Here is a 13,861-nt window from a genome sequence, read left to right as displayed (position 1 = left end):
GAATCAGGAAGGCAGCCTGGAGGGCATGCCCAAGCTGGGTTTTGACGGGTGAATAGGAGTTCACCAGGCTGCCTCTGGGGGACTTGGGAGAAGAGATTCTCCAAGGAGAGGAAAAAGCAGGTGCTCTGGCTGGGGGAAAAAAAATGACAAATAGAATGACTGGGAGGGAGAGAGAGGAAAAAGAAATAGAAGAGTGACAAGGGTAAGAAAGAGGATAGAGCTTTGGATCCAGACAGATCTGAGTTTGGGTCTGGCTCTGCGGTTTACTGACTATGTGGCCCAGGACTGTGTGGTCCTTTCTCCTCCCTGAGCCTGTCTCCTGATCTGGAAAGTGGGACAACAACGCCCCCTGGTGGAGCTGAGGTGGGATTAGGGCTAACACCCGTGTAGTTCTGGGTGCAGGTTGGTTGCGGCTTTGGTGGATGTGGCAATCATCGTCCACCCCTGTGTATCTTCCGTGTCTAACAGCGCCTAGCACATCGATGCCTCATGGGTGGGTTGCAACGTGAGGCTGCAGACGGGCCAGAAGCGGGAGGCAGCCGACCCTGGAGCCCTCTGCACTGTGCTCACGAGCTCAGGCTTCTGCTGTCCGGGAGTGGAAGTTATTGCAGGGGATTTAGGAGCGCAGAGGTTCCAGGCTATCCTCTGGTAGGACGGAGCAGGGCCGGAAATAGGGGGAGGCAAGCGAGGTGCGGGGTCCGAAACTGTCATGTCTTAACATTTTGATAATTTGCTCATCATGGACCTCTTTGCACTGTATTGAGTTCTTTTTAAAAATATTATATTAAAGTATGATTTTCTTTATTCCTGAGTTTTGGGGCACCCCCTACAATTTTGTGTCCGAGGTGAGTGCCTCACTTGCCTCACCCTAGGCCTGGGAGGGAGACTTAGGGTACAGAAGACCCATGAGTGCACACCCTAAGCATCCCCGGGAAAAGACTAGCAGCCCCTTGGGACTTCCCTGGTAGTTCAGTGGTTAAGACTCCACGCTTCCACTGCAGGGGGTGCGGGTCCGATTCCGGGTGGGGGAATGAAGATAGCGCATGCTGCGCAGTGCGGCCAAAAAAAAGAAAGAAAGACTACGAGCCCTGACACTGCCTGAAATTCCACCAGTAGCAGTAGCGCCGAGGATAATTTACCTCCGTGCAGCGCTTTTACAAACTGCATTCATAGGCATGATCTTACCTGAGGCTTAAAACAAGCTGGGTGAGTCGACAGGACAGGTTATTTTGTCTGTTTCATAAGACCGTCAGACAGAAATTCAGTAAGGGAGGTGGAATCAGGTCTGCCAGCCCAGATTTCTGGCCCCTTTTGGGGGAATAAAGCCTTGAAGGCCTGCGTTAGACATTACACTGAGGGGACCACCCCCATTCTACCCCACCTGCCACTAGATGGGCGCTGAACCCAGGTTGGACGGGAGGGGGATGGGCAGGGTCTGCGAGTTGGGGGCCTCTGCTGCCCTCGGTCAATGCCTTTTCCCCATCCGTCTCCAGGAGGATGGAATTCCAGGGCTGCTTGGCAATGGCGAGAGCTCAGAGGACTTCAGCCTGGACTTGGGGGAGCTTCAGGGCAGTGAGTATATCCAGGACCTGGGCCTTGAGGTCCCTTCACAAAGCCAGCCTGGAGGGGCCAGGGGCAGTGGGCCCCCTAGCGAAGAAGCCGGAGAAGACTCGCCCTTCTCCAGCCTGGCAGGGTCCCAGGGCCTGCCTCGAAGACGCAGCTGGGAGAGGTCGCGGAGCTGCTCTGAGACCTGGCAGAGGTCAGTCCCCCCACCTGCTAACGCCTTCCGGGACACACCCCCAGGGAGACCAGGCCACGCTACCCCCCTGCCTCTCTGTCATCTAGCTCAAGGGCCACCAGAGGTGTCTGCACTGTCAGAAGGCAGCCCCAAAGGCCCTCTCCGGAGATGCAGGCCTGCACACAGAGCCCACGTGGGCACATGAATCCGTGTGCATGGGTAAGCACGCACACGCTGAAGGAGCGTGCACCAGCCCAGACTGGAACTGCGTGAACCCGGCAGGCAGGCTCAGACCTAGATGTGCGCACCCGCCCGTGCACCCTGGGCGTACACGCCCACGCTCAACATGCAGGCGTGCACCCTCCCCCTGCTCAAACCCAGGGAGGCATAAACATGTCACTTGCACATGCGTGCACAAAGCCACAGATGCACCTGTGATCAAAACACAGATGTGTGCTCAGTGCCACCCACAAACCACAGTGGTAGCCCCAAACAGTAGAGAGGGGTGCTTTAGCTGCCCCCTCCACCCCTCACAGGTCCCCCCAGATAGAAATCCAGTCCGTGTAAAAAAAAAACAGTGGGAGGGAGGACTTCCCTGGTGGTCCAATGGTTAAGACTCCGAGCTTCCAATCCAGGGGCATGGGTTTGATCCCTGTAGGGGAACTAAGTTAATACCACATGCTGCTGGGCCAAAAAAAAAAAAGGTAAAAAAACCCAAAACACAAAAAAGAGTGGGCCCGCGATGCAAATGGAACTTCAGCATAAAATTCCCCAGCCAGACTCCCCACCCACCTCTCTGGTACTGAGAGAGCTGGACCCCTCTCTGTGCCCTGTCCCCCCAGAGGGCTACACACGGGTTCCCTCCAGGCCCCCATGCCTCACATGCTGGAGCTGGGGCAGCAACCATGTGGAAGAGACCCGACTCCCTCCCTTCCTCCACCAGGCTCAGCCTCGAAGCCTCAGCTGAAAATGAGGGGCCCTGTCTCCCTCGGACACTGGCCAGCCTTGCTCTGAACCTGCCAGGAGAGGGCCTGCAGGCCTGGACCAAAGGGTGTCTGTCTGGGGGTGGAACACCCCCAGAGGCACCAAACAAGGTGGGTGCAACCTGCAGCCACCCCAGATGATAACACACCTGTGGGCCCAGGCACTGTCTCTGCAGGTTCCAAGGAGTGCCTTGCCCATAGCTGGGGGGACTGCTTTATCATGGCAGGTATAGCCCGTGACTGGGGAGTCGCTGGGTCCTGAGATTACAGCCCAGACCTGAAGGTCCTTTACTGGGCTGGGATCCTTGCCCATAAGTACACCCCTGGGCTGGGGAGCAGGGGCATGTCTCTGCATCTTTGCAGCTGGAAGGAGGTGCTGCCTGTGACTGGAGTTTGGAAGTAGGGAGGGCTCGTCTGAGGTCTGGGATTTTAGCCCAAACCTGGGGAATGCATGCTCGGAGCTGTTGCCTCTGCCTGGAGCATCTTTGCCCATGACCATGACCTGGGGGGAAATTACTGGCCATAGCTGGAATTTGTGGCTCAGAATTCCAGAGCTCCAGCCCACAGCTGGGGTGGGGAGTTGGTGGTCCTTTGCAGGACTGCAGCCCATGGCTGGGGAGGGTATGGCTCCAGCCCTCAGCTGCTATGGAGTCCCAACTCTGTGCTCATGCTGCATGGCTGGGGGCAGCCCCTGTCTGCAGCTGAAGGCTGGGGACCCTCGACCCGGCGAGCCTGCCTGCAGCCTGGGCTGTCTCCAGGCTTAGCGAGATGCTTATTCCCTGCAGGAATGTGACAGCCCCGAAAAAAGAGTGAGGTCACGGTCAGTCCCCGTGTCCTTCGATGAGATCAGCTCCCTGGAAATCTTTCCGGCTTTGGAAGTGCCCGCTCCAGCGGTTCAAGGTAGCCCAGCCTGGGGGTTTCCTTCATTTAAACCAAGTGGAGTAGGGGGTTTCTGCTGGAGGGTCCCCTGGATGGGGCTGGTGGAGGGGGCTTAGGGTCCCCTGGACAAGAACTGGGCAGAATGCTGAGGGGGTGGGGGGGATTCCTGCATCATCTGCCCTTCCCCCCCCCACCCCCAGGGATCCTCCAGCCAAGGTGGACACAACACTGCAATGACCCGCAGGGCTCCCCCTTCTCCCTCTGACTGTCTCTTTCTTTATCTCCTTCTTTGTCTCTGAATCTCTATCTGAAGAGCTTGTGTCCCTCTGTTGTCAGACAGACCTACAGGCCAAACCGGAATCTATCACTTTCTAGCAAGTTTCTAAGCCTCCTTAGCTTTCTCGCGGAGAATGAGACAATTACTGTATCTCCTTAGGGTCACTTGGAGGGTTCACTGACCGCATATGTGTAAAGCGTTTAGCCAGTCGTAAGCAGTCATGACACGCCGGGGACACTTCCATCCCTGGCTCTCTGCCCTCTTTTCACCTCTCCTCCCCAAGAGTGGCAAGCCACATCTGGACAGTCTCCATTTCTGCAGGGGTGGGTTTAGGGGGCGCCATGCCGGGCTGGTCCTGCCCCAGGGCCCCCTTCATGCCTGTGCCTCTTGGGGTGGGGGCTGATTCCAGGCCTGGATCCACCGGTGCTGGAGTGCATGGAAAAGGACCACGTAGAGCCAGATCATGTGTGAGTGTCCGCCCCTGGCTCAGGGAGGGACCCCCTGGACAGCCAAGGAGTCAAGGCTTGGGGAGAAGGGACGCAGGGTGTAGCATCACTGGCTGTAAGTGACCAGCCACTGTCCCCCTATAATAATCTCGATCTTCTCTACCACACCATCCTTCTCCCAGGAGAGGGACCCAGTCCCCTCAGAAAGGCTCTCGACAGCATGGGGGAGGGTCTGGGGATCCAGTTTAGGGGCTGCATCAGGACCTGGGACCGGGTAGGATAATCACAGCTCACCTTGGGGAATGTCTGTCATGTGGGGCAACTGTGGGCTGTTTTTATCTGCCATTGCAGGCTGATTGTCCAGCAGGTGCTTCAAGAACTCCGACAGTACCATGGGTAAGTGGAAAGGGGGCTAGGTGTGAGGCAACAGGTATGTGAGGGCAGATGCGGAGGACAGGTGTAGGGGGAAATTGTAGGGGGACAGGTATAGGAGTGAACAGGCATGGTGTGAAGACAAGGAGAAATGGGAGGAAAACTGTGACAGGAGAGGTGGGAGGACGTCCAGGTGTGGGAAAGGACAGGGTGCAGAAGCAAGCCGCCAGCAGTCCATGCCCTACCTTTGTCCAAGTGGGAAAAGGTACCTCTTTACCAAAATACTGCCATCTGTTAGAAAAACTTCCTGACATGCTGATTTTGTTTGACCAAGTCCTGTTATCACCCTCTGCTGGAAAACCCATCGCAATGACCACGTATACAAGCCCACACATGGAGGGATGGTGTGATCTCAGACATGGCACGGGGGGCACACCTATCCACAGGAGCCCAGAGGGAGAGGGGAACGAGAGGGGGCACCTGCGGGAGGAAGGAAGGGCTGCTGTGTCTGTCCCCTCTGATCCTGCAGCGCCTGGCAGAGGGCTTCCTTGTCCGTCAGCCCTGGAGGAGCCCACTCAAACCTCACCTGGTTTGAGTTCCTGTCCGAGTGAGTACGCAGAGCTGTTGGCGGGCCACCACTGGATTCCCACAAGAGGTTACTGTGGGCCCTGAGCTGGGGGCCCCGTCCTCTCACTGGAACCGCCAGGGCAATGGTGGGGGTGGTAGGGGGGCTCCTCATATGCCCTGGTAGGGCAGAGGAGGGCTTCTTGGAGGAGGTGACAGCTTGAGCTGGGTTCCGACGGAACAGTAGGAGTTCACCAATACGAAGAAATGAGGATGGGGAAAAGAAATCGGTGTCTTCCTCAGGAACGGTGTCGGGGTGGGGATGGGAGGAGGGGAGGGAGGGGGGAGTCAGCAGAGGCCAGATCACACCTGGGAAGCAAAGGAACACAGCTCTGTGGTGAGCGATGATGGTGAGCAATGAAGGGTACAGACTGGAGGTACGGAATCTCCCTCCAGGGACTAGATTCTGTGGGGGCTAGGTTTCTTTCTCAATGACTTAATACATATTTATTAAATGAGGGTGTGCCAGTCATCCAGGAGAGGCACGATCTGGGGCTGCAGCATTGGATGGGAAGAGGGAAGCCGGGTTTGACAGGTATCCCACAGGAAGAATGGGCAGGATTTTAGGCTGATGAGATAGGAAGGGGGCATGAATCAGAGGGAGGAGGCTGAGATGGACAAGGCCCATCAAGGGACCTCAAGTTGGAGACCAGGTCACCTTCCCCTCTGCAAACTTGGTCCCCAAGGTTCCTGAAATTTGCAAACCTCTGTAAATGTTTGTTCAGTGAATGAGTGAGTGAGAGAAGGAGGGAGAGACTTAGGGACCACAGCAGGGGTGAAACAGGATGAAGGGGCCTCAGGGAGACAGACTCCAGGTGGATCCCAGAAGCGACCTGCAGGACTGGCTCAGAAGGGCCTTCTGGGTCTGCTGCGCTCTCCTCACCAAATTTTCTGCCCCTCAGGAGCGAGGACAGAGCGGGGAAGATGGAGAGAAGTGACAGGAGTGCCAGGGTGAAGCGCAGACTGAGTTCCCTCCGATGTCGAGTCACCAGGCAGAAGGAGAAGGTCAGGGGGCCGGGCCGGGGGTAGGGGGGGCAATCCCCCTCTGCCTTCTGCAGCTTGTCAGGGTGCCCCTGGCTCCAGATCTCTATGATTCGAGGCGAGACTGGATGCACAGGGCATTCTAAGGCCCACCTCTGTCCCCAACAGGGGAAGAGCCCAGTGCTTCTGAAAGACAAAGGTCAGGATGCTCGAGAGTGGAAAGAATGTGTCAACGGGCACCAGCTGGCTCAAGAAACCTACTCTGGACACTCCAGCTGCCCGCTGTGTGGCAAACCTTTTCTGAGCTCTGGTAAGTCTGGTGGCCCAGCCCATCCCCTCGATGGCAGCCACTTCCTCTCCTTCACTTCCCCTAAATCGTTCTCATGGCCTCCTTCGCTCTTTGCATCCTCGTCCTATTTCACCCTTTCTAAGCTCGGACCAACCCTGGCTTCCTGGATGTCACCAGGGATCCATCCCTAAGAGCAGGGACCATTTGGTTAGCTTGCCCCCCCACCAAATTCCCTTTAAGTCTCAGCTTTCGTCGTTGCAAAAATCCTTTGGCAAAATCCAGACTTGGGCAGTGTATTAGTTAGCTAGGGCTGCGTAACAAAGTAACACCATCTGGTTGGCTTAAACCACAGAAATGCATTGTCTCACAGTTCTGAAGAAGTTCGACATCAAGGTGTCAGCAGGGCCAGGCTCCCTCTGAAGGTGCTAGGGAAGGGTCCACCCCAGGTGTCTCTCCTGGCTTCTGGAAGTCCAGTGGCTTGTGCCAGCAGAACTATAATCTTCATATGGCATTGTCCCTGTATGCTTGTCTACGTCTGAAATTCCCCTTTTCCTAAGGATGCCAGTCACATTGTTTTAGGGGCCGACCCTACCATAGTATGACCTCAATGAACTAAATAAAATGGCAATGACCCTATTTCCAAATAAGGCCACCTTCTGATGTACTGAGGGGGATTAGGACTGTAACATATGAATTGGGGTCGGTGGGGGGAGGCACGATCAGCCCATAACAGGCAATTTCCTGCCTCCCAGGGCTGTCTGGGGGGTAATGGTGTCTGCTCAGGAAAAAGTACTGGGTTCCAGAGGCCTTGGAGGGAGATGACTCTGGCCTTTTCTGGGATTTAGCATATCACCTTTTTGAAAACAAATTGGGCTTTGTAAGGGAGAGAGAGGAGGCACCAGCAACTGCATGTTAGTTGCAAATTCAGGCTAATTCAGGGTTCCTCAACCTTGGCCCTATTGCTATTTGAGGCCTAGTAATTCTTTGTTGGGGGAAGGGGGAACTATTTTGTGCTTTGGAGGATGTTGACCAGCATCCCTGGTCTCCACCTACTAGATACCTATTAACTCCCATCCCATGAGTCATGACAACCAAAAATGTCTCTAGATGCGGCCAAATGTCCCCTGGGGGCTAGTATTGCCCCAGTGAGAATCACTGGGGAGTGCAGTAGAGAACTGACCCCAGGATGGGCTGTGCCGTGAGAGCTGTCCCTCCACCTGCAGGGCAGGTGCCTCCCTGTGACCTGAGCCGCAGGTTTTGCATTTCCTCCTTGCCTGGCCCCACACGTGGGCATCTTCCTCCTTCCTGATTCCTTCCTCTTTCCGGAGCACTGTTTTTACTGGTGGTGGGACTGTTGGCTGCTCTTGTCAGGGGTGTCCCCTTCGGAGCTTTCTCTGCATTGGAAGATTTCCAACCCGCTTTCTGACACATGGCCTCAGTTTTCAGCTGAGGCCACCTGGGCTTTGCAAAGTCTTCAGCATCTTAAAGTCCTTTTAAGCAGCAGGTGACTTCCTGTTTCTGTTGACTTCCTAATCTCTTCTTCTGGGGGTCGGAGGTGAGGTCTGCTGGATACAGGGACGTCCCTGGAGGGCCAGGATCAAGCCCCAAGGAGCTGTATCTCAGGCATCAAATTCAAGGGGCAAGTGGGAGGTTGGCAGGAGGAAGAATGAGGTCAAAGATCCGGGACTGGGCCATGGACAGTACAGAAATGCATCCACGCTATAATGGCAGGGTTGAGTATTTTGCAGCATGCTCGCAAAGCTGAAAATATTTACCTTACGGCTCTTTATAGCCAAAGTTTGCCGATCCCCGAGCTAGCTTTCCCAGCAGCAAGGAAGACCCAGGGAAGTGACTTACAGTAGCCAACAGATCAATGAACCCCTTACACATCTGACCTTGAACATGAGGGTTCCAACAGGGATTAATTTCCTGAAGGTCACTTTACAATCACAGAAGACTTTGTACAAATAGTTAGAGAGTAATATTACTATACTGAGCAGATACAATATCCCAAACACCAAGTCCTTTAAACAGATTTCCTCATTAATCTTCACAACTCTGTAAGATAGGCACTAGTATTCCCCCTTTCTACAGATGAGGAATCTGAGGCCCAGAGGAGTTAAGTTCTTGCCAAAGGTCACAGAGCAGGGTCTGAACTCAGAGCCTGAGCCCCTAATCACCAATCTACTGCCACATGACACCATTTAATTTTTTTTTTAACTTTTTTTTTTTGATGTGGACCGTTTTTAAAGTTTTATTGAATTTTTTACAATGTTGCTTCTGTTTTATGTTTTGGTTTTTTGGTCACGAGGCATGTGGGATCTTAGGTCCCCGACCAGGGATCAACCCCGCAGCCCCTGCAATGGAAGAGGAAGTCTTAACCACTGGAGCGCCAGAGAAGTCCCTATTTTTTGTTTAATAAAATTAACTTTTAATTCTTTTAGTTGTACCAAAGGCAAAATTTTATAGGTTAAAAGAAAATTAAATTACAGATACATGAAAACCAAAAGTTTAATATACCAAAGACACTCTGTTGTTCGACGTGCTTAATGTCAATATTTGGGGCAATTTTTAAGGTTTTCCCACCAAAAAAGGGCATTAATAATAGCTCTGTACAATAATATTTAGAATAATAGGAAGATGAAAACACTTCATACCATATTTTTGCCAGCTGTTCTAAAGACAGCAAACACGTGCTCAGCTGGTTTTCCTTCGCTTTGAAATAAGCTACCGGAAATCCTAAACCAAGCAAAAATATATTGTTCCTGGATGGAATACAAGTGGTCATCCTTGCAAAAATGTTTTGCAATGAGTCCTTGGCTTCTATGAAAGCCCTAAAATAGTAAATGAGAGACTAGAGTTTATTTTCAGATTCTGTGACTGGCTTCCAATAATTTTTTTTTTTTTTTTTTTTTTTTTTTTTGGCGGTACGTGGGCCTCTCACTGTTGTGGCCTCTCCTGTTGCGGAGCACAGGCTCTGGACACGCAGGCTCAGCGGCCATGGCTCACGGGCCCAGCTGCTACGCGGCATGTGGGATCTTCCTGGACCAGGGCACGAATCCGCATCCCCTGCATCGGCAGGCGGACTCTCAACCACTGCGCCACCAGGGAAGCCCTCCAATAATCTTTTATCAGTAGACTTACAGGCAAAATACCAGGTACTAAGGATCAGATTCCATTCTTTGGTATAAGCATGAAACTGTTGTGGATTGCTGTCTGTGGCTAGCATAAACCAATGAATTACCACGCATAGAATGCAATGCAAGGCAGGCAGGAGGGATAACTTAAATGTTTTGTTTGTTACTTCAAAAAGACCAGACCTGGGACTTGTAAGTGGAATCTTTTGCTGCATTTTGGCATTATACCCTAACTTAGAGTATACAACTATCTGTCTGAGGACTCTCCTAACCCTCCAGTGGGCAGCAGATCCCTTTTCTCCCCAAAATTTTTCATTTTATTTTTAAACTTTTTTAATTTTTCTTAATTTTTTTTTTTTTTGGCTGCGCTGGGTCTTCATTGCTGCATGCGGGGTTTCTCTAGTTGCAGTGAGCAGGGGCTACTCTTCGGTGCGGTGCGCGGGCTTCATTGCGGTGGCTTCTCTTGTTGTGGAGCACGGGCTCTAGAGCGTGTGGGCTTCCATAGTTGTGGCTCGTGGGCTCTAGAGCGCAGGCTCAGTAGTTGTGGCGCTCGGGCTTAGTTGCTCCGTGGCATGTGGGATCTTCCCGGACCAGGGCTTGAACCCGTGTCCCCTGCATTGGCAGGCGGATTCTTAACCACTGCACCACCAGGGAAGTACTTTCATTTTAGATTTACAGAAAAGTGCAGAGAGAGCCCCCTTACATCATTCACCTAGCTTCCCCTCATGTTAATATCTTATATGACCACAATATGTTTGTCACAATTTAGGAACCAACATTGGTACAGTACTATTAACCAAACTCCAGACTTAATTCAGATTTCACCAGTTTTTTTTTTCCCATTAGTGTTCTCCTTCTGTTTCAGGATCCAATTCAGATACTACATTATCTTCAACCACCCTGTCTTCCCAGTCTCTCTGGTCTTTGAGGGTTTCTCCGTCTCTTCTTATTGTTCATGACCTTGACAGTCTTGAGAAATATTATCCAGGTGTCTTGTACAATGTCCTTTAATCTGGGTTTGTCTGAGGTTTTCTTATAATTAGAAAGGGGTTATGGGTTTGGGGAACCTTCCTGGCTCATCAGATCGGGGGGACGTGCTATTGACATGACATCCGTGAAGATGTTAACCTTTAACACCTGGTTAAGGTAACATCTGCCAGGTTACTATTTTCCCATTTCCCTACTCTCTTCTTTGGAAGCAAGTCCCTCAATCCAGCCTACTCTCAGGATAGCAGGAGTCAAGCTCCACCTCCTGGAAGCATCATCTGACTTTCGGGACAACCCTTTGAGGTCAGGGGAGATTGGAGTTCGTGTCACAGAAATGATGTGGCTAGCACTCAGCGTGGCGCCTGGTACTTACAGGCAATGGTAGCACCTACTGACACCATCATTATTTCTTGTTGTTGAGGAGGCAAAGCTAGCATCTAAATCACAGACCCTAACCCTGGGCTCTGACCACAGCCCCACACCTGTCTAAGGAAGCATGTGAGGCCAGAACAGCTGTGTCTTGCTCCCAGCAGGCTGAGGGCAGGCACTGCCCAGGTATAACTCGTCACAAGCCTACCTCCCATCGCAGGTATTCAAAGCCAGATGTTACTGACTTAAGGAAACAGCCCCACAGTAAGTTAAACAGAACAGTGAATGAGTCACGCTCCAGGTAATTACAGAAGGTGCGTCTCCAGGGTAAAGCTGAGGTGCTTTCTTAGAGACCAGCCCCGCTGATGGAACACCATTCCAGACAGTCCTGTTCCTGGCCTTGACCTCTGAGGTCCCTCCGTGGTCTGACCCCACCTACCCCTCCACCCTTCTCTCCCACTACTCAGCCACCGGGATTGCCCGGCGCCGCCACCCTGAAGTCTTGTGGCTGCCTGTGCCCATCACCTGCGCCTTGCTCATTCAGCGCTGTTCCTGGAACTGCCTCTGCCACATAACTTACTCACTCTCTAAAACAAAGTGAAGGGCCACCTCCCCAGGAAGCCGGCATTAGGTGACTGTAAGTTCTGAGCATCTCTGAGGTCAACTGCTGTCAGCCAAGGGCCATTTTGTCCCCCCAAAGAATATTTGGCCATATCTGGAGACATTACTGGTTGTCAGGACTAGGAGTGCTACTTGCATCTAATGGGAAGAGACCACGGATGTTATTCAATATCCTCTGATGCACAGAAGCCCCTGACGACAGAGAATTATCCAGCCCCAATTGTCATTAGTACCAAGACTGGGAAATGCAGCTATAGACACATAGCTCCTTAGCTCTTAGCAGAGTCCCTGGCCCATGATAAGGACTCAATAAAATGCAGGAAATGGTTGGATGGATAAAAGGAAGACAAGAGATACCTCTCCTTCCTGACAGGCCCCTTGAAAAGGTTTTAGGGGAGAACTTTGTCAACCTGAAGGTTTCTATAACCAAGGGGGCTATAGAAATAAGGATCATGCCATTCTTCCTGCTTAGAATCTTCAATGGCTCCCCAGTGCCCTTGGGATAAAGTCCAAAAGTCATAGCAATTCAGAGAGTGAACACTTACAGATCCATCGAGATCTCGAAATACCTGTGTCTGGGCTTCTGACCTCAATTGGGGTGGGGTATCTGATGGCCTCAACTGGGGTGGGGTTCTTGCACTTCTGGACCCTCCAACTCCCTGGACATGCTCCCTCTCTTGATCATGAAGCCTAAACTTAAAGTGAAGGCAGGTCACTTGGGGACTTTGCCACCCAGTTTCTGAACTGAGCGCTCTCAACCACAGATTGTGTGTGTTTTGAGGTGAGTTTGGTTTGGGGCGACCTTGACCTGGTTGAACAACTTGGGCCTTAGGTGAAAGGTGCTTGGCTTCTCTCCTGGTTCCTGCCCACCCCCTCCACTTATGGGGGACCTGGGTTAGACAAGAAGCCTCAGGACCCGGATGGCTGATGGCACCTGAGGGGTGCTGACACTTGGAGAGACATCTGGCATGGCTATAGATGTCTAAAAACATCTGTGTGGGGGTGTCTGGCATGTGTTTCAGACTCTGAACACCTGTTTGGGGGTATCTGATAGCATCTGTGTTGGAGGGTGTCTGAAAGTGTCCATGTGGGGTCTCTGGTATGTTTCTGGGTGTCTGAAAGCCTGTTTGGGGGTATCTGATGGCTCCTGGATGAAGGTGTCCGGTACTTTTGAGATATTTGGTATGTTTTTCAGATTTTGAATAGTTTGGGGGCATTTAACAGACCTATGTGGGTGTCTGACCTATTTGCGGGTGCCTGAAAGCGAGTATCTGATGGCATCTGCCTGGGTGTCTGGTATGTGTTTGGGGTATCTGGTGGTACCTATGCTGGGGTGTCTGGGACCACCTGAGAGATATATGACCCGTCATTTCCAAGACCCGTCATCTTCATTTCCTGTAATCTATGCTGCCACTTCTTCACAGGAGACAGACCTGTTCTCTCCATTTCTTGTACTCTCCCCTCTCAAACTTCTCGCCCCCGGACTCATCCCCCGTAGATGTCCCCAGGCTTCCACTATACCCCAACTCCCGCCTCCAGACACCCCCAATTCCCCAAGTCGCCCCCCCAGCACCGCTATCTTCTCCCAGGAAACCCCTCTCGGTCCCGCTAATCACCCAGGCCCCCGTTGACCCCACAAAACGCCCCCCAACCCCGCTGATCTCTCCTTAGGATCCCCTCTAAGCGCCCCCCAGTCCCACAGATACCCCAGCGCCCCACTGACCCCCTCCCCAAAAAAGCCCCCCACCCCGCGGACTTCCCCTCAGGATCGCCCGTAGACGCCCCCCTGCTCCACTAACCCGCCCCTCAAGGATCACTCTCACCCTCCTCGCAAATACTCTTCAGTCCCCTCGCCCCGCGTAAACCCGAGAGAACGACCCCTGCCTGAGACCCCAGGTTCAGCTTCAACCCAAGTCCTTAGTTACCGGAACCCACCGATCCTCGCGGCCACGCCCCCTTCCGGGCCCACACCCTCTAGTCCACCCTCCGGGGCGGAGCGGCGCGTGCGCACCTCGCCCGCGCGGCTTCCCGCTTCCGGCTCCGGGCTGAGGGCGGCAGTGGATCCCGGGAGGCCGGGCGGCAGGGGAGGCCGGGACACTGAGGAAGCTGCGGGCGGCGAGTGACCTGCGGGGGACCGAGGTGAGGCCGGCGGGGCGGG

At 53.1% G+C, this 13,861-nt stretch overlaps 1 protein-coding gene across 4 annotated transcripts in view; it reads left to right on the top strand.

The window, feature by feature from the left end:
- Window positions 1–13,861, top strand: part of ARHGEF18 (Rho/Rac guanine nucleotide exchange factor 18) — a 93,513-nt gene that overhangs the window by 20,839 nt on the left and 58,813 nt on the right. For 2 of the 4 annotated variants that reach the window (XM_081231895.1, XM_081231894.1), the window contains exons 3-10: window positions 1,494–1,759; window positions 2,682–2,832; window positions 3,507–3,621; window positions 4,287–4,344; window positions 4,675–4,719; window positions 5,225–5,302; window positions 6,222–6,324; window positions 6,469–6,610. In XM_081231895.1, the coding sequence (XP_081088021.1) occupies window positions 1,494–1,759; window positions 2,682–2,832; window positions 3,507–3,621; window positions 4,287–4,344; window positions 4,675–4,719; window positions 5,225–5,302; window positions 6,222–6,324; window positions 6,469–6,610 (958 nt within the window). Of the gene's footprint in view, window positions 1–1,493; window positions 1,760–2,681; window positions 2,833–3,506; window positions 3,622–4,286; window positions 4,345–4,674; window positions 4,720–5,224; window positions 5,303–6,221; window positions 6,325–6,468; window positions 6,611–13,554; window positions 13,843–13,861 lie in introns of those variants that run through there. The other 2 variants (XM_081231897.1, XM_081231896.1) reach the window with 2 other exon arrangements.

The sequence above is a fragment of the Mesoplodon bidens genome (assembly GCF_964165515.1).
Source record: "Mesoplodon bidens genome assembly, chromosome: 4".
NCBI lineage: Eukaryota > Metazoa > Chordata > Mammalia > Artiodactyla > Ziphiidae > Mesoplodon > Mesoplodon bidens.
This window is presented reverse-complemented; position numbering and strand designations above follow the sequence as displayed.